The sequence below is a fragment of the Phacochoerus africanus genome, chromosome X, assembly GCF_016906955.1.
Source record: "Phacochoerus africanus isolate WHEZ1 chromosome X, ROS_Pafr_v1, whole genome shotgun sequence".
In the NCBI taxonomy this organism is placed as follows: domain Eukaryota; kingdom Metazoa; phylum Chordata; class Mammalia; order Artiodactyla; family Suidae; genus Phacochoerus; species Phacochoerus africanus.
Window position 1 is genome coordinate 44,047,771 of NC_062560.1, and position 23,551 is coordinate 44,071,321.

General features: G+C 55.5%; 1 protein-coding gene across 2 annotated transcripts; it reads left to right on the top strand.

Moving 5' to 3' along the window:
• Positions 1-1,219: 1,219 nt before the first annotated feature.
• Positions 1,220-23,551, top strand: UBA1 (ubiquitin like modifier activating enzyme 1). Of its 2 annotated transcripts, none has more exons than XM_047765677.1 (26): positions 1,220-1,360; positions 9,189-9,305; positions 9,435-9,493; positions 9,593-9,761; positions 9,857-9,991; positions 10,932-11,038; positions 11,295-11,385; positions 11,497-11,629; positions 12,089-12,186; positions 12,276-12,422; positions 12,531-12,707; positions 12,828-12,932; positions 13,024-13,104; positions 13,450-13,605; positions 15,302-15,467; positions 15,627-15,823; positions 17,523-17,587; positions 17,831-18,026; positions 18,726-18,800; positions 18,927-19,116; positions 20,944-21,032; positions 21,332-21,424; positions 21,553-21,744; positions 22,796-22,897; positions 23,007-23,107; positions 23,246-23,551. In XM_047765677.1, the coding sequence occupies exons 2-26, from the start codon at positions 9,189-9,191 to the stop codon at positions 23,379-23,381; spliced, it is 3,177 nt and encodes a 1,058-aa protein (XP_047621633.1). In that variant the 5' UTR covers positions 1,220-1,360; the 3' UTR covers positions 23,382-23,551. The 2 variants fall into 2 exon arrangements, with proteins under 2 accessions (XP_047621633.1, XP_047621631.1); XM_047765675.1 differs by lacking the exon at positions 1,220-1,360 and adding an exon at positions 4,555-4,759.

A 23,551-nucleotide genomic window follows, 5' to 3' on the forward strand; every position in this document is an offset into this window, starting at 1 on the left:
TAAAAAGCAAAAAAAAAAAAAAAAAAAAAAAGGAAAAGTTCTGATGGAAGACTGTTCTTGACTGTTGCAAGGGCAGTGATATCCTTGCTATGTTCTTTGCTTTGCTCCTGGTGCCATGCCCCTAGTAGGCACTCAATAAACCTTTTTCGAATGAACAAATGTGGAGGATTTGAGCACAGGATATGTGATACAGAATTTGGGATAAGGTGATAAAGGCATTTTGTGTTAAACATCTTTGCTCAAACATCTTCCCAAGGAGGCCTTCCTTGACCCTGCTATTTAAAAATGTTACCTGTCCCCACTTTGTTCTATTTTTTCCAGTAACATTTAGCAGTTATCACATATATATTGTATTTATATATGTATTTAATTGTATATTCACATGTGAACATAGACTATACACAATGTATTTAATATGACATTTATTGATTTATTTTGTGTCTTTTGGGGGCCACACCCACGGTATATGGAAGTTCCCAGGCTAGCGGTCGAATGAGAGCTGTAAGCCGCCAGCGTTGCCACAGCCACAGCCACATGGGATCCGAGCCGCCGCCAAGGCCGGATCCTTAGCCCACTAAGTGAGGCCAAGGGTGGAACCGGTATCCTCATGGATACTAGCCTGGTTGAGTACTGCTGAGCCACAACCGGAACTCCTATAAGACATTTACAGATGTAAATTATTTACCTATTGACACTATCATGTTATGTAAACTATGTAAACTTTATATGTCCACTTTATTTTATATAATTTACATTATAGTCACATGTTTCTAATATAATTGTAACTTATTTATTACATTTACGGTTTGCATCTCTCGCTAGTGTGTCAGCTCCGTGAGGGCAAGGAAGAATCCCTAGCACCTGGCCCACAGCTTAAGCTTCATAAATGTCAAATGAAAGAACTCCTTTGGCTACCCGAGCCTCAATTTTCCCATCTGTAGAATGGGTGTGCCTTTCCCCGTGTTCCGATCCCCTTTCCTATGTCCTCTGCAGAGCACAGGTCCGGCAATTCCACAGCCCTAGTTTACATTTTCCCAGGGGCGCGGATGCTCACCACGTGCACCGGGAACCGGCCCGACCTGGACTACCATCCCCAGCATGTCTAGCGCGTTCGGAAAGTACCACAACCCTCAGGGGTGTCTGGGTCTGACATGGGCGCCGACGGCGCAGGAGCAGGGGCAGCCTCCCCTCTGGCTAAGTATCTGTGGTACGTTCCAAACCGGGGGCCCTCCAAGGCCCCGCGCTTCCGAGCTCCGCGCAAACTCTGGCTCTTGAACGACGGAGGTGGTTTGCTCTTCCGTTGCCCCGTGGCTTCGGCTCCTCTCCAGCAGGAAGGCGAGGCTTCCGCCCGGCGCAGGGGGTGAGCTGGAGCACGGTACCCCCAGCCTCCTGGATAGCAGTAGTTAAGGGAGGGGGCTCAATTTCGGGGATCCCCGAATGGGCATATTTGGGGGCTCTGGGCCCGGGGTGGCATTTAGAGGTGGCTTTTTTGAGGGAACCTTTAGCAAGGGGCGTTTAGGGACTCCAGGGTGGGATTGGGGAGTTTGTTTTAAGAAGCTTCCCTTGGAAGCCGGGTTTCTATATCCCTCGGAGGCAGGCTTTATATATATATATCCCTTGGAGACAGGGTTTGGGCGATGTTTGGGGAGACCTTTAGGGTCCGTGTGTGAGTGCTCTGTCCACGGGGCAGGATTTGGTGTGCTTCGCAAGGATAGAGGCAAAGTTTGAGGTTCCTGAACTCAAGGCGGAATTTGGGGAGGGCTCGTTTCAGGAAAGGTCCTGATGACAGGGGGAACGTTCGGGACCGACGTGGCATGTGGAGTTATCCGTGGCCTTTGTGACCTCTAGTTCTATTATGATGTCTCACCGCGTTTGGGTATTAGGGGCGGGGAGACTGGTAAAGTTGAGGCCCTCGCGTTTTTTTTAGGAAGAGGAGCCCCTCGCTCAGGCTGTGGAAGAGACGCCGGTAGGCTCTTCCCGAGGGGTCAGGGTGCCACCGGGCCTTGGTGGGCCGTGGCTTTTTTCCTTATTCATGAGGAGGTGGGCTGTCGAGGAAGCCCGTTTTTGCCCCTTTCACACCTGGTCCGATGGAAGTATCAGCTTGTGAATTTTTCACGAAGGGGAGGATCGGTGTGCTGTAGGGGCGTTCTGCAGCCTGCCCGGCAAGTTAGATCTCATTGATTAAGCGTAAAGGTGAGTAGGGCCCGAAGTTTTCTGTGGCTTTTCCAGGGGCGTTGTGCATAATTCATGAGGGGCGTAGCTTTTACGGCTTCATCTGCATGATCCGCTGTTAGCTTTCCCTTAGAGGTTTCAGGATTGAAGTTTTGCATCTTGCGACCGGGATGAGGCCTCCCGCATTGTTCATTCCTTATGGCCCAGTAACCCCAGAATTATCAACAAAGGCTGTAGATGCCAATCTCATTGATTCATGCCAGCTGGTGTGATCTTTGGCAAGTCGTTCTGTGAGCCTGAAAAAAATGAGTCTGAGCATAATGATGATCAGATTAGTTTACACTCATTCGGCATTTTATTAGCCCATTTAATCCCCACAACAATCCCAGGAGGTAGGTTATTATCATCCCGTTTTATAGATGAGGAAACTGGGACACCAGGAGGCCAAGTAGTTTGCCTGCGGTTACTCCCCGTCCGTGAGTGGCTGGGCCAGGATTCTAAATCCAGTTAGTCTAGTTCCAGAGTTTGTAGTCTTAATCAAATGTCCGAATGTCTCTCTCCCACCCATCCAATTTAATGGTGCTACTACTGTGGATGGTCATATAGCACCCTGTGCCAGACACTGTTCTGAGCCCTTTCTACATATGTATTCATTTAAACTCCGTCACAAGGTAGGTGACTGCTGCTCTCATTTTATGAGCAGGGAAACAGTGGCCCAGAGAAATGAGGTGTCTGGCCCTAAGTCCCACAGCTAGGAATCAGTGGGTGGAAATGATTTTTGTGAGGGTTTAAGAACTCTCTAAGGAGGTCGCTTTTGAACTGAGAACTGAAGGACAAGAAGGAACTGATTTCCTGCTCTGCATTCCTGAGTCCAGTGGCACAGTGCATGGAAAGGACGCATCACAGGAACCCTCACATAGTGGGCCATCAGTTAATGTGATCTATTATTACTATTCGATGGAAATGTATAGTGTGCTTATTGTGTGCCTGGGGCTTTGGTATACAGTTGTATCTCTGGTGACCAGGTAGTCTATCCTACCTATTTAAGTATCTGATGCTTAAAAAATTTGGCAGTACCCTGTACCAGCACTGTTCTGAGCTCATTCCATTGTTCATATTCTCTGGTTTCCATTGGAACACATTTTGCCTTTATAAGGTAGTTGGGTTCTGGAGTTCCCGTCGCAGCTCAGTGGTTAATGAATCCGACTAGGAACCATGAGGTGCGGGTTCAATCCCTGGCCTTGCTCAGTGGGTTAAGGATCCGGCGTTGCCAAGCGAGATGTGGTGTAGGTTGCAGACGTGGCTCGGATCTCACATTGCTGTGTGTAGGCCGGCGGCTACAGCTCTGATTAGACCCCTAGCCTGGGAACCTCCATATGCCACAGGAGCAGCCCTAGAAAAGGCAAAAAAAGACAATAAATAAATAAATAAATAAATAAATAAGGTAGTTGGGTTCTATAACTCTTCACATCTTACAGTTGTAGAAACTGAGGCACCTGCCAGAGGCATGTAGTAAATCTGGGTTTGGTTGGACCAAGGCAGCCCTGGTTCACGTGCAGTTAGTTAAGGGTAGGGAGGAGGCAGCTTACACTTCCCCTGGGTTTCCCCTGTGGCTTTGCAGCATCTTTCATTATTCATGAACAGGAAGGAGGGACCATGTTGCCTTGGCTGGAGTACCATCATCCCTCCTTGCTGCACGGGGCTGTTTCTGTCCATCCAGCCTCTTGCATAATTCATGAGTAACTGGGTGGGACCTTTCTTGACCTCTCTGCGTTTCCAGGTTGGGCCGCAGGCAGCATCATCATTCATTATTCATTAGCCGAGGGTGGGGGGGCAGTGTGTTTTCCCTTTGTTAGCCCTATTTCCCTGCTTACAGGGTTTTAGAGGGAGCAATAGGCGGACCTGTCTTTTGTTCTTGCCCACAGGGCCTCATGCATTATTCATGTAAGATGTGGCCTCTGTCTCCTTGGCTTCCGGGCTGCAGCAAGGTCATTAATTATTCATGAGCATTGGGGTGTGGCTTCCATGTTTTAACATTGGCTTTCTGGTTCCAGGGTGTTAGTCAACCAGCCACCCGGCCTCATGCATAATTCATGATCAGGAAGTGTGGCCTTGCTGTCCTTTCTTGGTTTCCACAGTAGCCTGGCCGCTACAATGTAATCATTATTCACGTTCTATGGGCGTGGCCTCTGTGTAGTTTTACCTGTTTTCCTAGTTACTGCTACCGTAGCCACCAGGTGGAGCTATTCCCCTTTGAATGCATCACAGACAGTAGGAGACCTTCATACATGATTCATGAGTGGGCGCGGCCTGCCTGCATCCGGGTTTCTGGGGGGTGGGGCCCAAGGTTTTGTTCCGGCCTCAGGCTCAGCGGCCGCCATCTTGTGTCGGCGGCGGAGGTGAAGGAGGTGGCCGGCGGGGACGATCACAGCCACTACGGCCGGGGGAGGAGAAGGCGGCGGCGGCGGCGATTCTAGGCGGCCCAGGCGGCGGGGAGGAGGAGGAGGAGAAGGAGGAGGGTGGCTGCCGGGCTTGGCTTCGGCTCCTAGAGGAGTTGGCGGCGGCACGACCCGGGGAACCGGCATTGGTAACAAACGGCCTTTCTCAGCGCCTTGGCCGGGGCAGGGGTTTCGGGAAGCAGTGGAGGGTCCAGGGCCGGCGCTGGGCCAAGCTGATGTCGGGGCGGGCCGTGATGACTCGTACCCTCGGGAACGGTGGAGAGAAGGTGGGGGGGGTAGGTTTTGGGGCGGGGCCGACATTTCCCATCCAGGACCAGCCCAGTCCCCCGGGGCTCCAAAATCGGATGTTAGGATCCAGACCCCCCAGGATCTCCTTTTGGAGATTCTGGCTAGTATTCCTAGTCAGGGACCTGATCCCATCCTGAGCCTTGCATCGCAGATCGGAACTTCCCCCATCAGCAATAGAGACTTAGAGGATCGGCGTTCCCGGTCAAAGCCTCCTCTCAGTGTACGTTGTTAAAGACCTTCTCGGAATCTCTCTTCAGACACTCCTAGTCCCCCAGTATTTGCCCTCGCAGCTTCCAAGAAGGGCCAGGCCTTCGGGAGGGTCCATTTGGCTTCATTTCTGAGTCCTCTCTAGCATCTTTCTTGAGAACCTTTCCTCCAGTCGCCTCATCTGCCCTCAGAGCTTGCAAGGGGGTCTAGACCCTGTGAAAGGCCCTTTGGGCTTGGCCTCCATGTCAGATATCCCTCCTCCACATGTCAGGTCTCCCAACCCCACCCGGCGTGCAAGCATCCTCCCTGCAGAAACCCTTCCAGGCCAGCATTTCTACTTGGAGGTCCCCTCACTGTTCCCCTTTAGAGACTCCTTGAATTCCTCAAATCTGCCCTTAGGGCCTTCTTCCCCCTGAAGAGAATGCTCACTTCTTTTATGGTGCTGGTGTTCTCTTCAGGGACTACCCCTCGCAGGCCTCAGCCTCTCTCCCATCAAACAACCTTAACCCTCAGTACCTTCCCTCAGAGCCTCCCAGGGAACCAGACACCAGAGAGGAACTGTTTGGACACATAATCCTCCATCAGAGAGTCTTTCTGCCAGCATCAGCCCTTGCAGACTCTGTTGGCCCTTGGCCCTCTCCATCAGAGACTTGCCTGTCACACCCCACCCTTCACTCAACCTCTGCCTTCAAAAGCCAGCCAGGGTTCCAGCTTCTCTCAGATCCCTTAAACCTCACACAAGGCTTAAGACTCCGCCCTCAGAGCCTTTTGAGATCCCAGCACCTTCAGTTAGGCTCTCAGCTTCCCAGGACCCCAACCTCATTGTCAGTTCTCTCTTCCCACAACAGGCCCAGTTGTCCTCCATCAGAGGAGAAACCCCCCTTCGCAGCATCTACCCTCACCACCTCCGTTGGGGTTACCCCATAATTGGGTAGAGAACGCATACCCAACTTGGGGACCTAGCCAGTATCTGCTTACTGAACTTTTTAAGGCCAGCGCTGTCTGGGCTCAATCTCCCCTTTCCACTCCTCAGAGCAGCTGCAGTATCTGGCGTGTACCAATCAGAGATCAGCACAAGGCCCTTGTGCTCCGTTAGAAATCCCTCTCCAGCCCTACCCTGAATCTCAGCAACCACCCTCTTAGCCTCCTGGGATTCTGACATCAGTGTCGAGATACCTTTCCCCTGTAAGTCTCTTGTTATGTTTAGTCAAAGATTTCCCTTTGCCACCAGCAGAGACCCGCCCCCCCCCCAGGACCCCAGCATCCTCCTGTTGGAGAACACCCTCCTTCCAGACCCCAGCATCTTCCCGCAGCCTTCTTGGGGCCCCACAACCTCCCACCCATTCCTTCTGCAGTCCTGGGGGCCTCCAGTGCAATTTCCCAGCTTTCGGAAAAGCTCCTTTTCCAAGGACCCAAATGTGAGTCTTAACAACCTTGCCTGGCCCTGCCCCTCCTGCCCCCCTTCTCCACGGCTTCTAATTGTCCCTTTCCCATCTCCCTCTGAGCCTCTGTGGGCTCAGACAACCACCTCCTGACTCCTCTCTTTTATTCCCAGGGACTTCTCAGTCAATCCCTCCCAGGGGGCTTGACAGGCCCCAGCATCCTGTGCCCTAGCTTCTCTCCATCCTGATAACCTGACCCTGCGCCTCCCCTCTCAGGCCTGCTCCAGGACTCCTGCCTCAAACCTTCTTCTCTGGTTTGGGTGCTAGAGAATGCTCAGGCCTCAAAAATCACCAGTTGGGAGACCTCAGGCAAGTTCGGAGATTCTCTGAGCCCCAGTTCAACTTTCCTGAATGGTTGATGGTATACGTACTCTGACTGGAGCCTTGAGCATAGGTTGCGAGGAAAGGTATTGATTTTAGACTGGGGGTGGAGGATCATTTAGCTCCTCTTTGGGGTTTCTGCCCCAGACCCCTTCTTGTTGCCTTGAGACTGGTCTCTTCCAAAGCTCTGTCGTTGAAATCCACTCTCAGACCATCAACCAAAACCTGCTTCGACTCTCACTGGCCAGTACTAGGGCTCCAGATACAAAAGGTCCAGAGAGCAAAGATCTCTCTGGCCCAGGTCATCTCTGATTTCAGGAGCAGGGAGATGGTGTGTCCTAAGCCACCGAACCAGAGACCAGGCAAAGAGATAGCTGAGTAGTGGAGGTCTCTGCAGGTATCAGGTGGCTGAGCTCTGACCCAAACCTTTGACTTCGTTACCCTCCTTAGCGGCCCCTTGAAGGTAGTTCTGTTTTCTGTTTGCCCCTGCTTTGAGGGGGAAAATGGGGCTCACGGGAAATGAGCTCCCTACTCCAGGTCAGGAGGTCAAGAAGTGGAAAAATAAGATTGACTTCTGTCTCGCTACTGACTCACCAAGCCTCTTCTACCTAGCTTGGTTCTTGGCATGCCCAGCAGTTCAGCTGGGCGACCTGGGCCCTAGCCAGCCTCCGGCCTCCTGGGTCCCCCTCCTGCACCCCTCATCTCTTAGCCCTGCAAGCTGGGCCCTGAGCTGGATCCGGACTCTGTTCCCCCACGAGGCATTTGGCCAACAGTCCTTCAGCTGCACAACTCTGGGCAAGTGACTCGAGTTCCCTGAGCCATTGTTTTCTCTGTGATGTGGGTATAAGGTTATCTGGTTCGTGGGCATTGTTAGGATTAGACAAAGCCCTTTATTCCCTGATTGACGGGGCTGTAAGCTCTTGGTAGGTGGTGGGGAGCTCCTGTCGTCTTGCTCTTGCTTACTGACGCTAGCATGTGACAGGTCCCCAGATGGAGATACTTGCTGTGCTTGGGTGCAGGAACGTGGAGGCTTAGAGTAGCATTGGGGGTGAGGGGGACGGATTGGGGGGTCCTGTCCTCTCCAGTGACTAGATCGCGTCCCCCCCCCACCCTTCCGGAGCAGGCTGTGTTGTGCTGTCTCTGGGTCCCCGGTCCTTGTGAGCTCAGGTGTTCCCCTTTGTCGGCCGAGGTCGCTCGGCCTTGCCGGCCCCGGGTCAGGACCCCTGAGGGGATGAAACTCCCTAACTCGGAGGCAGCCTGGGCTTCAGGGCCAGCGGATTCTGGTGCAGTCCCAGCTTGGCCACTCTCTTTGTGGGAACCTCAGTCAAGTCGCCGGGCATCCCTGAGTGATTTTTTTCCCTCCGGTGTGGGTTGGGGATGTTACTGCCAGTGGTCCCAGCGGCCCCGGGGCTGGCCTGAGGCCTGAGGATGGAGTGCTTAGTTTGACATCTGGCACAGGGCTGACTCCTCATCAATATTCATTTATCTTTGTCGTTGACCTGTTGGAGGGACTCTTCACCCAGACAAGGCTTGGGCGGTGTGTTTTCTCTCTCCCTGCGACCTCTCTTCCTGGCCCTGGGTGTTTTCCCCTCCCAGAGCTGGGGTTGGTGGGGAAGGGGGTTGGACTTTGTAAACCTCTTCTCCTTGAGCCCCTCTGGGGACTGAGTTCTCGGCAAAGTAGCTCCTGCCATCATGTCCCCCTGCTGGCTGTCCAAGCTGCGTTTCCCTCTCAGACCCCTGTTGCTGGGGCTAAGGGAGAGGAGAATGGCTGCTTGCTCTTGCCCACCTGCTCTGTGCTCTCTGGTCTGTGTTATATCTTGTCACCTCAACAGCTGCGTGGGGTAGGTGAGTGGTCCTGTCCGCCCCCCCCCCCCCCCCCCCGCCATGTTGTGCAGGCCAGGGAACAGAGCCCGTCGGGGTTAAGTGATAACTTCTGAGGAGTGGCAGGGTCTGACCTGAATCTCTGTCCTGCGTCTGAGTGCCCCCAACCCCAGGACGTGCTTCTTGTCCCTCCTTTCCCCCCACAGGCTTGGAGTCTCTCCCTCATTATGCTGGGCTGGGGAGGAAGGCACATGGCCTGGGGGTCAGCAGCAGGGATTGCAAGCCAGACCACCTGGGTTCAGATCTTAGCCCTGCCAGCTGTGTGACCCTGGGCAAGTCCCCTCACCTCTCTGTCCCTGTCTCCTCGTCTGTAAAATGGGGACATGGGCCCGTCCATCTTCCCTTTCCCTGCAGTCACCTCTAACCAGCAGGCACACCCACGCACCCCCTGCTCACCTCTGACCTCTGTCCCCTCCAGATGTCCAGCTCGCCGCTGTCCAAGAAACGTCGCGTGTCCGGGCCTGATCCAAAGCCGGGTTCTAACTGTTCCCCTGCCCACTCCGTGTTGTCCGAAGTGCCCTCGGTGCCAACCAACGTGAGTGTCTTCCTCGTGGAGACGGCAGGCGGGGCGCTGGTTGGGAAGGTCTTCAGTGTCGCTGTCCGTCTGTCACCCTGCCCTCTTCCTGCACGTTTCCCGGCACCTGTTCCTCTCCTCCATCCCTAGGGAATGGCGAAGAACGGCAGTGAAGCAGACATAGATGAGGGCCTTTACTCCCGGCAGCTGTAAGTGGGGCCGGGGTTGGCCTGTGAGGTGGGTGAGGGCGCTGAGCAGGTGGCTCAGGAGGGCCGGGCCCCGACTTGAGACGCCCCTTCACCTGGCAGGTATGTGTTGGGCCATGAGGCAATGAAGCGGCTGCAGACCTCCAGTGTACTGGTATCAGGCTTGCGGGGCCTGGGTGTGGAGATTGCCAAGAATATCATCCTTGGTGGGGTCAAGGCCGTCACCCTGCATGACCAGGGCACTGCCCAGTGGGCAGACCTCTCCTCCCAGGTACCTCCTCCCAGCCCCCTTCTCCTCTGCTGAGCCCCCCCCCCCCCACCCGGGTCCCACAGCCAGCTCTCTCATGTCCTCATTGCCTTCTGCAGTTCTACCTGCGGGAGGAGGACATCGGCAAAAACCGGGCTGAGGTCTCTCAGCCCCGCCTCGCTGAGCTCAACAGCTACGTGCCTGTCAGCGCCTACACCGGGCCACTCGTGGAGGACTTCCTCAGTGGCTTCCAGGTACCTTGGCCCACCGCCCCGCCTCCTCCCCGGTTTTCGCAGAGCCCATCTCCGGTTTGTTCATCTGATGAGTAATTAATGGGGGCCAGCCTGTGTGCCAGGTCTCATGCTGCGCCTGCAGCTCGGGGATGCAGGCAGGCTTCACACTCTGGACCTGGCTTTTCGGGGGTGTGAGGGGGAGATGTGAGCCGGCCAGCAGTCCAGCGTGACGGTTTCATGTGCAGACTGGACCCAGATGGCCTTGACGCGCGTCTCCGGTTGCGCTCGTGTGGCCCTGGGCAGGTTGCTGAACCTCCCGTGCCTGCCTCTTGTCTGTCTGTAGACACGAGAGTGGTAGTAACGCTGACCTCCTCGAGATTCTCTGAGGGCTGAGCACTCATCATGGCAGCTGGCACGTGATAAAGGGCCACGTGGTTGGTTGGCTGTTCAACACTGGGCCAGAAAGAGGAGCTGAGATTCTGCCCTGGGGTGTCCCAGTGAGCCCTGATGTCGCAGCGGGTGTTCACCCTGTTGGGAATGGGTGGGCCTTCGGGCAGAGAGCAAAGTCCCAAGGATCCTGGCTTGAGCAGGTGTTGTGTTGAGAATCGGGAGCAAATGGGTGTGGTAGGAGTGAGCTCAGACTTTGGCGGAGGCCAGAGTTTTGCTTCTGTGTCTCGCAGGGCACGGCAGGGCTGTAGGCAGGCGGCACTGGGTGTTGGCAGATGCGGGTGTCAGCTGTTCTCCAGACTCTGTCCTACCAGCTGCCCCTTTACCTGGCCTGCTGTAGTCTAGGGATTCACATTTCCCCTCATCCAGTTCCACCCTGGGCTGGATCTGACACCCAGTAGATACTTCGTAGTTGGGCAAGAGCAGAGCTGGCAAAGTCTCCAGGCCTCCCTGAGCCCTCCCACCAGGCTTCGTCTGGTGCCGGGCCCTGGCCTGAACCGCCACCTCTCCGCAGGTGGTGGTCCTCACCAACACCCCCCTGGAGGACCAGCTGCGTGTGGGGGAGTTCTGTCACAGCCGTGGCATCAAGCTGGTGGTGGCAGACACGCGGGGCCTGTTTGGGTGAGTGCCTCCAACCTTTTCGCCTGCCCCCTGCCGTGCCCGGGTCAAGACCCCCCAGCTCTCACTGTCCTCAGCCCCCTTAGCACCTCGGGGTTTGGATACTGCGGATTTACCTCTACCCATGCAGTGGGAGCGCCGTCCAAGTCCCAGCAGTGATGGGCTGAACCTGCTCCGCGAAGTTGCCTCATCTGGAGGGACCCATGGGGTCCCTGTGCACATGGGACTCCAGCACCAGCCCTGTTGCCTCCCTCCACAGGCAGCTCTTCTGTGACTTTGGAGAGGAAATGATCCTCACAGATTCCAACGGGGAGCAGCCGCTCAGTGCCATGGTTTCTATGGTCACCAAGGTGAGAAGACCAGCCTCAAGGGGTCCTGGCAGGCGGATGGGTGGCAGCAGGCCTTCCTGTCTGCTCCTGGTGCCCTGGGCCTGCCTCTGAGGCACTGCTCCTTTTAACCAGGACAACCCCGGTGTGGTTACCTGCCTGGATGAGGCCCGACATGGCTTCGAGAGTGGCGACTTTGTCTCCTTTTCGGAAGTACAGGGCATGATTGAACTCAACGGAAGTCAGCCCATGGAGATCAAAGTCCTGGGTGAGCTGGGGCCGTGGGGAATCGGGAGATGGAGGAGGTGTCTCCTTGGGCTCTGCGTGAGGGGCGACACATCCTGGGGTCCACGCAGAACGAGGGACATGGGCGAGAGGTGCTGTCTCACGTTTGAGCGGTTCTACGAGTCAGCCTCTGGTATCTGCATGGAGAGGGGAAAGGTCTCTGGTATTTGAACCACGCAGATCAGAGGATCTGAGCTGATTTGCATGGGGAGCAGGGAACATCTTCCTGTGTGGACCTGGGGTCAGGGACCCGGGGTCCCATGGCTCTGTGCCGGGTTGGGGGCAGAGGGGAGATGGTTTTTGATGTTCAGCTGGAACCCAGGCTGGAGAGGAGATGGCTCCTAAGGTCTGAGCTGGGTCAGGGAAGGATTCTTCCTCACCCTGTGGGTGCTGTGGGTTTTCAGGAGGGTGGGTAACCTGGTAGCTTCCCTGTCTACCCTAGGTCCTTACACCTTTAGCATTTGTGACACCTCCAGCTTCTCCGACTACATCCGTGGAGGCATCGTCAGCCAGGTCAAAGTACCTAAAAAGATCAGCTTTGTGAGTGTGGGGAGTGGTGGGCTGGGGGGCAGGGGCTGGGCATTTCCGGGTTCTCCGCTCTTCGGGTTCTGATGCCCTGCCTCCCACAGAAATCCTTGCTGGCCTCCCTGGCAGAGCCTGACTTCGTGATGACAGACTTCGCCAAGTATTCCCGCCCCGCGCAGCTGCACATTGGCTTCCAGGCCCTGCACCAGTTCTGTGCTCAGCACGGCCGGCCCCCTCGGCCCCGCAATGAGGTGGGGAGGTGGGCGAGCCAGATGACCTTGGCACGGAAGGCCCCCCGTGCCTCTCTGCCCGCGCCAGGGGCCTGACAGGTGTGCTCTTGGTTCCTTCTGCCCCACCAGGAGGATGCAACAGAGCTGGTGACCTTAGCACGGGCCGTGAACGCTCGAGCCCTGCCAGCAGTGCAGCAGGACAGCCTGGACGAGGACCTCATCCGGAAGCTGGCATACGTGGCTGCTGGGGATCTGGCACCCATCAACGCCTTCATTGGGGGCCTGGCTGCCCAGGAAGTCATGAAGGTCAGCGCGGGCGGAGAAGGCTTTGGGTGGGCCAGGCACCTCCCCGAGTCCGTCGCTTGTTCGTCTGCGTCAGACCCCAGTTAACCACTGACCCCTTCCCCTCTCCTGCCCGATCCCCAGGCCTGCTCTGGGAAGTTTATGCCCATCATGCAGTGGCTCTACTTTGATGCCCTGGAGTGTCTCCCGGAGGACAAAGAGGCCCTCACAGAGGACAAGTGCCTTCCAGTATGTGAGGAGGGTCCCTGGGGAAGGTGTCATGGGGGGGGGCATTGCTGGCGAGGCCCCTCTCCGACCCTCCTCCCTTTGCGTTCCTCAGCGCCAGAACCGTTTCGATGGGCAGGTGGCCGTCTTCGGCTCGGACCTGCAAGAGAAGTTGGGCAAGCAGAAGTACTTCCTGGTGAGTGATCGGGTCCCTTGGACACCCACTCCCTTCATCGCCCCGGCCTCTGGCCACCTCTGTCTCCTGAGGGAGGGTCTCTTGGTTCTCGGGTCTCCCCTCACATGACCTTTTCCGTTTTAGCTTGAGGGAAAGCCTGGTGCGTCCGTCTGTATTTCCCATCTGGTGCCTCCTCCCTCAGATGACTGGGCTATTTCTCCTAGCCCTGGCACTTGAGGCTGTGGCACCAGACCCTTGTCCCCTCCCTTGCCGTCCACAGGGAGGGAGCGTGAAGAGGGGTGGGAGACTTCACACTGACCCACACCACCCCGACTGGCCTCCGTGTCCCTTCTCACTGTCTTCTAGGTGGGCGCAGGGGCCATTGGCTGTGAACTGCTCAAGAACTTCGCCATGATTGGGCTGGGCTGCGGGGAGGGCGGAGAAATTGTCGTCACAGACATGGACACCATCGAGAAGTCAAATCTGAACAGACAGTTTCTGTTCCGGCCCTGGGACGTCACGGTGAGTGCGCTGGGGGCGGAGGTGGGACTCTGCCATTTTTGGTTTCCGTCTCGTCTTCTGTTCCCGTTCTTCCTAGAGAGGGGGCTTTACCACCTTTTTCTTTCCTTCAGCTCTTTCCCTCAGTTTTTCTCTGTCATTCACTCAACAAACATTAAATGCCCTTCTGTTGAATCTCTGCGTTCTCCTTTTTTTTTTTTTTTTCTTTTCCCTTGACTTCTTATCACTGCTGGTGGGGACAGTGTGTTGGGGGCGCCAAGTTCAGTGATTCCCTAGGAGGACTCACAGGACTTGGCATATAGATGAACTCACAGCTATGGTTTCTTCCAGCAAAGAGATGCATAACAGGCCTGGCAGACGGGCATGGTTCATGGGGCAAAGTCTGGGGGAGACCAGGCACAAGTTTCCAAGACTGCTGTCCCAGTGGAGTCGCGCAGGACACGCTCAATTCCCGCAGTAGCGTGCTGCACCAACACATGTGAAGTGTTGTCAACCAGGGAAGCTTGTTAGAGACTCGGCACGCAGGGTTTTTTACCCTGGGCTGGTCATGTAGGCAGCCTCTGCTGGGCATGCACCCAAATTCCAGACTCCCAGAAGGAGAGCAGGAGTTGAGCCTAAACCACCTCGTTTGCATGAGCGATCTAGGCACCGGGAGCCGTCCTTCTCAGGCAGGGAATGGCCGGCACCCCTCCAAATCCAAGTTCCCAGGCGCCAGCCAGGGGCCAGCCCGGCCAGCAGGCCTTTCCTAGGAGAGTGCCTGTGCTCGGTTCACTCTTCTTTGCACAGATAGAAGCTGGGTTATGTGGGGACCTAGCTGGGCAGCCTTTGGTAGGGGACAGTGTCACCGTTGCTGGCCCAGGGTTCCCCTTTGGTGCATTCATTTATTCACCAAGTGGTTACTGAGGTACGTGCTGTTCTAGGTTCTTGCAATACACAGGAGAAGCAAAGATTCTCGTGGGGGCGGTGGACACAGACAGTAAGCAGGAAACGGTACAGCAGCGAGGTTTAGAGTTAACGTCCGTGATAAGTGCTGTGCAGAGGAAACAACAAAAAAAAGATAAGGGCAGCGGGCAGGCCAGGGAGATTGGTTTGCAGTTTTGATTACAGTGGTTAAGGAAGGGCTCACTTCTGCTGACTTGGTGGGTGGGAGGGAGGAGAACCCCTCCTGGGGAAGAGTGCTCCAGGCCAGATCCTGAGGTGGGGAGTAGTGGGAGATGAGCCAGGGGAAACGGGGGGCCAACGTACTTCACCTTCAGTGGAGGTGGGAGCCCGGGGGATGATTTTGAGCAGAGGAGGGGCATGACCCGACTTGGATTTGGAAAGCATCCTGCTTGTCTGCGTGCTAAGATTCTCTTTTCTTTCGGGGGCGGGGGGGATGTCCCCTAGGTCCTGGGTGCCGTTAACTGAAAGAACAATAGGCGTCGGGTGGGCAGAAGAACAGATGGCTGGCCTCTGGTCTCCAGTCCGTGTCTGTCCGCTTCTTCCCTTCGCCCTGAGCCCCTGCCATATCCCTCAGAGCCCCTGCCATGTGGTACTGCCACCAACTGTCTCCTGCCGCATCCGGGAGCCTCCTGAACTCAGGGCCTGGTTCTTCTCAGTGTCAACGAAGTCCACCTTCCGGAGCACAGCTCTGTAGGGGTTCACTGGGTGCAGGCACGAATAGCTGAGCTCTCTTCCCCTGTCCCCCCACCCCCTGCAGAAGTTAAAGTCTGACACGGCTGCTGCAGCTGTGCGCCAGATGAATCCGCACATCCGAGTGACAAGCCACCAGAACCGTGTGGGCCCTGACACCGAGCGCATCTATGACGACGATTTCTTCCAAAACCTGGATGGCGTGGCCAATGCCCTGGATAACGTGGATGCTCGTGAGTTTGGAGGCGGGTGAGGAGGTCAAGGGCCAGGTTGCTTGCACGCGTGCGTGTGTGCATGCGTTTGAATGTGTGTGCGTGTGCGTGTGTTGGAGGTGCCTGTTTCCTGATGTTTCTCGGCCAGCACTCTCAGTGTGTTGTGACTCTGCCCGCCAGGCATGTACATGGACCGCCGCTGTGTGTACTACCGTAAGCCACTGTTGGAGTCGGGCACGCTGGGCACCAAGGGCAACGTGCAGGTGGTGATCCCCTTCCTGACAGAATCGTACAGCTCCAGCCAGGACCCGCCTGAGAAGTCCATCCCCATCTGCACACTGAAGAACTTCCCCAATGCCATCGAGCACACCCTGCAGGTGATCGGCGGTGGGCAGAGAGGGCAGGGAGCAGGCACCTGGGCTGTTTCTCTAAACCTTCCTCTCTCACTTACCACCTTGCAGCCTAGGTTCCTAGAATGATTCCTTCCTTCTTCTTCTTGTTTGTTTGTTTTTGTTTACTTGTACTCTGGAGATGTTTCAGCATTGAGACGAATAGAAAGAACGGTACGGGGAACCCTCAAACGCGAACATTAGAGTCGGGTTTTTCTTGTTTTGCTAAAGTATGTCACGGTCGTCACGGTGCTTCACTCCTTGTTCCCCTCTATCAGGGTCTCAGGCTCAGCACTGTTGACCGTGGGGGCATCCCGAGCACTGTAGCATGTTCAGCAACACCCCTAGCTTCTACCCACTAGGTGCCAATGGCAGCCCCTTCCATTCGTGCCAACGAAAAATGTCCTCAGACATTGCCCGATGTCCCCTGGGGGCGTGATCTCTCCCAGCTGAGGACTGTCGCTGTCTAATCAAGACACCACTTCCATGCTGAACAAAGTTAGTGGCGACTTCTTACTGTCTCTCCTGGATATTTGTTTGTCTCTTACACCCAGTCCATATTCAGGTTTCCCCCACCGGTGCTCAAATGGGGTTTAAAAGCTGATTTTCCGGGATGATTTTGTCAATACAATGCCTATACCTACAGAATACAGGGCAGTGCACATATTCTTTGGCCGAGTTTACTTTTACAGAGCGAACATAACTAGGTCGTCCAGCTCCCAGGCCTCGACCAGAACCTAAGGATGACCCTTGTGCTGTCGGCTGACTCTCAGTATGGTCTTCGAGAGCAAACCACTCAGTGTGTTTAGTAGAAGTACGGGGGTGGGAACAGAATAGAGAGGGGAAAACAACATTTCCTCTGTCATTTTCTCTGCCAACCCTGCCATTCCAGACCAGGTGTGTATCTATTTGGGCGCCCACCACAGTCTCCCTAGGTCCTGTGGGACCTTGGGCCTGGCCTCTCCATGCCTCAGATGCTTCCTCTGAGAAATGGAGGTGACCACCTCACCCCGGGCTGTTTGTACAGCGCTTGGCATTTACTATGTATCTGATGCTGTATCAGACAAACTTTGAATACATACGTAGTTGCAACTCATGAGGTAGCTCTGGCTGTAACAGGATCTGTTTCCGGAAAGGAGGGCACAGGTTCCTGAAATCACAAAGCTGGATACTGTGTGCCAGAGCTGGATTTGAACCTAGACCTCTTAATAGCTAACTTCCTCGGATGCCTGCAAGTTTACTGTCTTAGGAGTTCTCAGAGGGCGGAGCCTCTGTCCAGTTGGCTGCTGAGTTCCCGGGGCCTGCATAGGGATTGTTTTTAGTTTTGGTCTGAATTTTCTTTTTCCTTTTTATTTTCCCCCCTCTTTTTCTCTCTCTCTCTTTTTTTTTTAAGATATCTATAACTGCATTTTTCTTTTTTATTGTGGCATGACATACCTCGAGTAAGGTACATAGATCCTAATTTTTCCCCCACATTCCCTAGCGTAACCACTGTCCCGATCAAGTTCATTGGTTTTAAATTTAGGTGCCGGGGGTAGGTGGGAAAGGTGGGGAGCAGGGGCTTCCCTTCTTCCAGAGCAGTTGTGTTCTTCCTTAACTGCTGTTGTCCACGGAGGGTCTTTCTGATGCCCCTGGAAGCCCATGTTGGCAAGCGTCGTCCCCTGTAATCTGTTTGCTCTGTGTGCAGTGGGCTCGAGACGAGTTCGAAGGCCTCTTCAAGCAGCCGGCAGAGAACGTCAACCAATACCTCACGTGAGTAACCAGACGCCCTTGCCCCCTTGCCCACTGCCCATCAGCCCAGGCATCCTGTCTGCTCTCCTCACAACCGTCACACCCAGCACTGGGCACACTTCTCAAGTGAATCAGTGAATGCTCGGGCCTCATTCCATCGGGGGGTCAGGACTAGCTTTCCGTGGAGGAAGTGGGGTTGCCTCGGAGGCCACTCCTGGGGCTGCCGTGTAATTCTGCCCCTTTGATCCCTCCCATTCCCGACAGAGACCCCAAGTTTGTGGAGCGGACCCTGCGGCTGGCAGGCACCCAACCCCTGGAGGTGCTGGAGGCCGTGCAGCGCAGCCTGGTGCTGCAGCGGCCACAGACCTGGGCTGACTGCGTGACCTGGGCCTGCCACCACTGGCACACCCAGTACTCGAACAACATCCGGCAGCTGCTGCACAACTTCCCTCCCGACCAGGTAAGGCCCACTTGCCAGGTCCATTTGGCAGACTGCTTTTTCCCCGAAACGAGCCTGCTGTGAGCTCTCCATGTGGTTCCTGTGGGTCCTTAGTCCAGCGGTGGCAGGTGCCCCAAGGCCTGGGGAGCTCAGAAGAGTGATTAAACCTGATCTGCTTCTGCTGTTCCCTTTCCTTTGAGGAAGAGACTTCCTTTCCATTTCCCTTACCTGTGGTATGGGCTGACCCATACCCGCCTCCCAGGGTCACAGGGGAGACATTTCGCAGCAGTCAGCGCGGGTTCAAATCCCAGCTCCATTTGCACTTGGGCAAGTCACACAGCTTCTCTCTGCACTTCCGTTTCCTCGCAGTAAAGGAGAGGTGATGATAATCTACCTCGTGGGGGTTCTTATGAGGATTCCCCGGTATTTACTAATATTAAGTTAGTACAGTGCCTGGCAGTCCATGCGAGTTTCTTCACTGGCTGTGTGTCTTGCACAGAGTGAGTGCCAGGAGTCTTGTCATTGAGGCCCCTGGTTCAGTGTGGCCCCTATAGGACCCTACATTCTGGGTCATTCGTGATTGGTTCCAGCCCCCTGCGTGTGTCCGGCCAGGGCTAGTGAGTCAGGGCACATCCAGGGCCAAGGTGAGAAGTTAGGATGGTTAAGAGAGGCCTCCCGTCTCAGGTCCTGCTCCTCAAAAATCTTCTTCTCCTTCCTTAGCTCACAAGCTCGGGAGCTCCGTTTTGGTCTGGGCCCAAACGCTGTCCACACCCGCTCACCTTTGATGTCAACAACGTGAGTCTCCAACTTGGGGGCTCCAGGGGTCAGGTGAAGGGAGGGTGGGGGGGCAGGAGGCCGAGACTCCCCGGGCGAGGGCTGACCGGTGGGCGTGCTCACCCTTCCGGCCCTGCCTCCTCCCAGCCCCTGCATCTGGACTATGTGATGGCTGCCGCCAACCTGTTCGCCCAGACCTACGGGCTGACGGGCTCTCAGGACCGAGCTGCCGTGGCCACGCTCCTACAGTCTGTGCACGTCCCTGAGTTCACCCCCAAGTCTGGTGTCAAGATCCACGTCTCTGACCAGGAGCTGCAGAGTGCCAACGCCTCTGTGGGTGAGGATGTTCGGCCAGTCGGCCAGGGGTCACTGCCCCCACTTGTTCCCCGTCCCCAGTCTTCTGCCCCTGGCACTGCTCTGCGACCCCTGGCCTGAGGCTTCCCCACACCTTCCTTCGAGCCTCCTTTCCCCTGAAGTGAGGAGGGTCGGGGGGGCTTCAATTCTGTCCCTCACTCCCGCCTCCCGCTCCCCACTCTCTGGCCCTCAGGAGAGCTAGCTGTGTGTTTCTCTTGCTCTGTGTGTGTTTGCCTTGGCAAGAGCGGCTTTCCTCTGTTCCTCCGTGATCTGGTCATCTGGAGGGTGTGCTTTCCACCAATGGCCTTGCTCCCTTGACATCGGCCCCCATCGCCCCACCCCCGCGTTCCTCCGTGTGCGACTTCACCGTGGTCCTGCCCTCCGCCTAGCTTTCCTCACCTCCCTCTCCATGTCTCCACCCCAGTTCCCCATCTCTCGCCATCTCTTTCCTCCAGCTCATGCTGTGTGTCGGGGATAGAGGGCCAGTTCGTGACCCTTAGGCTTTGCAGGCCATGTAGTGTCCGCAGCCCATCACCTCTGCAGTCGAGGCACAAAAGCAGCCATACGCAACATGTAAACAAAGGAACGGGGCTGTTTTCCAATATGATTTTTTTTTGTGTTTTGTCTTTTTTTGTTGTTGTTGTTGTTGTTGTTGCTATTTCTTGGGCCGCTCCCGCGGCATATGGAGGTTCCCAGGCTAGGGGTTGAATCGGAGCTGTAGCCACCGGCCTACGCCAGAGCCATAGCAACGCGGGATCTGAGCCGCGTCTGCAACCTACACCACAGCTCACGGCAACGCCGGATCGTTAACCCACTGAGCAAGGGCAGGGACCGAACCCGCAACCTCATGGTTCCTAGTCGGATTCGTTAACCACTGCGCCACGACGGGAACTCCCCAATATGATTTTTTATAAGACAGGCAGCAGACCGAATCTGGCTTACTGGGCCGTAGGTTGCTGATAACTGGTCTGTGTATTTATCTCCCTGGCTTCCTTTCCCTGTCTCTCGCCTTCTCTCAATAACTCGTCTGTACCTGCATAACTCCTTCCACACTTGCCTTCCATCCCCCCCATCCTCCTCTCCGTGTATCTTCTCCCTGACCCCATCTTCCTTCCCCAGTGTCTGCCCCTCCTGTTCCTCTCTGTGTGTTTCTGCCACTTCTTTTCCTCCACGTTTGCTCCGCCTTTCTCCTCCTATATGGGCACGTGTGTGTATCTGTGTGTAATGTTTATCAAGCAGATACAGTGGATACGATGCATGTAAACTCTGTATATATATACAGTCTATATAGGGTACATATAAGATGCGTCTGTCATGTATATAAAGTCTTTTCTCACCTGTCTCGCCCTCTGTATATGTCCTTCTTCTCCACTTCTCATACCTTCTGTCCTCCCGTATCTTTCCTCCATATCCACATCTACATATTTCTGCCAGTTTCCCTTCCATACGCCCTTTCCTCCTGTATCCTCCATGTCTCCCCACCTCCCTCTACTCTGTTCACCCGGAGATCTGGGTCTCTCTGTCACCCCTTTGTCCTACTGTCTTCATTTCAGTTCCTTAGGGTCTCTAAAGATGCCTCTCTTGATAGCCCCCTTCCCCCACCCCCCCCATCTTCAGGTTTGCTCTCCATTGTCACGCCCCACCTCTCCCCCCTGCCCCGCCTCCCCCCACCCCACCCCCGCCCTCCGGGATGTTGCCCCTTTTCAAATCCTTTATCAACATAAACACTTTACCCCACCTGGGCTCCTGTTTCTACCTGAGACCCCGGCCTGGGATCTACAGGGTTGATGGTACCCCTTTCTTCCTGCAGATGACAGCCGTCTGGAAGAGCTCAAGGCCACACTGCCCAGTCCAGAGAAGCTCTCTGGGTTCAAGATGTACCCCATTGACTTTGAGAAGGTACTGGGTGGGGGCCCTGGGTAGGCGGGGGGGCTGGGCTAATAGATTAGCACAGATGGGCAGGACAGAGCAGGTCTCTGGGGGTCTGGCAGCCCCAGGCCTTTGTGGGATTGGATCACGGGCTTCCTACGCGGCCCTGAACAGATAGGTGTTCCCAGTCAGGCCTTCGTGATCCGAGAGCCCAGCAGGTAACTGTAGGGAGGATCCTTGTGTCCCCAGAGGCCAGGAGTCCTCATCCTGCTCTGGTCCTCTCCTTATTGTCTCCCCCTCCTCCTCTTGTAACCTGTCACTCATAAAAGGATGATGACAGCAACTTCCACATGGATTTCATCGTGGCTGCATCCAACCTCCGGGCAGAGAACTATGACATTCCCCCTGCAGACCGGCACAAGGTGAGGCGAATCTCGACCTGGCGTCCCGCCCCCTCCCAGGCTGGAGTTGCCCACATCCCGTCCCTTCTGTAGACTCCGAGCCTCTTCTCCCTTAACTTCCACCTTCTTGATCCCTTCGCGCCTCACAGAGCAAGCTGATCGCAGGGAAGATCATCCCGGCCATTGCCACGACCACGGCTGCCGTGGTTGGCCTTGTGTGTTTAGAGCTGTACAAGGTGGTGCAGGGGCACCGACAGCTTGACTCCTACAAGAATGGTTTTCTCAACTTGGCCCTACCCTTCTTCGGCTTCTCTGAACCCCTTGCGGCACCCCGTCACCAGGTGAGGGCTTGCTTCGGGGGAAGTGGATTTGTGGGCGGGGCATTTCTCTGTAGGGCTGGTTCCAGGTTGCTTCATAGCCTGTCAGCAGGAGAGGGTTTCTGTCCGTGTGTACCCGTTCCTTTTGTGTACCCCCTTGTTCACTCATGACCTCGTATTTTTCAGTACCTTCTATGTGCTAAGGGTCTGATTCTGTCTGTGGAAGCCCTCAGAAAAGATATTTGAATGTTAAGTTATGATTAATAACTGCACAGTCACAGCACCCAATGTTTATTGGTTGCTTACTCTGCTAAGTGATTCTTTTCCCCCTTTCTTAAAGTTTTATTGCAGTGTAGTTGATGGACAATGGTGTGGTAATCTCTGGTGCAACGGAGTGATTCAGTCATACACATACACACATTCATTCTTTTTTGGGTTCTGCTGTGGGCTTTGACTTGCTTCATTCATTCATTCACTCAAATATTTATTGAGGACCTACTGTATGCTAGGTACTCTTATGGGTGTTCAGGCTTTATTCCCGAAATAGACTAACGCAGTAAATGATTTTGGAACTCCAAAAAAGATCAGGATAAGGAGGACTTGAAAGTACCAGGGCGGCAGGGAGATGAGTCTGAGATTTAAAACGTGGGATGGTCAGGGACGGCCCAGCAGAGAAGATGACGTGAGTCCAGACTTGGAGGGGTGAGGAGACAGGCCATGCCGGCTTTGTGGGGAGGGTGTTCCGGCCGGGGGGCCGGTGTCTGGGGTACTGAGGTAGGAGTGTGCCTGGTACGTCTGAGGCAGAAGAGGTTGTTGGAGTGGAGTGAGTGAGAGGATGAGATGATGAGATGGAGATGAGGGGGAAGAGAAGAGGATTCCGGTGACCTAAGGCCTTGTCTCCGTTCTCGTGAGGGTTTCATTGCCTCCTCGGGGTGAGCTGGAAGCCACGAGGAAATTTTGGACAAAAGCGGCTTGCGATCTGACTTATTTAGCATGTCTGCGTGAGTGGAGGGGGAGAGTGATGGGGCTGGACGCTGGCGGCCCCCAGCCCACTGGCCTGCTCCTTGTCCCGCAGTACTATAACCAAGAGTGGACGTTGTGGGATCGCTTTGAGGTGCAGGGGCTGCAGCCTAACGGTGAGGAGATGACCCTCAAACAGTTCCTTGACTACTTCAAGGTGAGGCCCCTTTCTCACTCCCACCCTCCCCGGGGGGGCGGCGGAGCGTGCCGGTGACTGGCTGGCCTGTCCGCCCCTGTGACACTGCTGTCCTTCCCCCTCGCTGCAGACAGAGCATAAGCTGGAGATCACCATGCTGTCCCAGGGCGTGTCTATGCTCTACTCCTTCTTCATGCCAGCCGCCAAGCTCAAGGAACGGTTGGATCAGCCGTGAGTTGGGTGTGGGGGGGGGGTCTCATCTTGAAGCTGTCTGCCTCGTTTCGCTGCCCTCCAGCTCCCCTGCTGCCAGCCGCCTGCCCCTCTGCACTTACTTTTTGTCCCCCTGACCCTTTGCTCCGCCGCCCACAGGATGACAGAGATCGTAAGCCGTGTGTCGAAGCGAAAGCTGGGCCGCCATGTGCGGGCGCTGGTGCTTGAGCTGTGCTGCAACGACGAGAGCGGCGAGGACGTCGAGGTCCCCTATGTACGATACACCATCCGCTGACCCCTGTCCCCTGAGGCTGACTCCAGCCCCCTCCTCCAGACCTCTCCCAGCCCAGGGCCTCTGGCAGCCAAGCCCGGTGTTCCCTCCTCAGCCCCCGACCTGAACCCCTCTTGCCGCCGCTTCCTACCTTGTTTGGAACCTGAATCCTAATAAAGAGTTATTAACCCAGA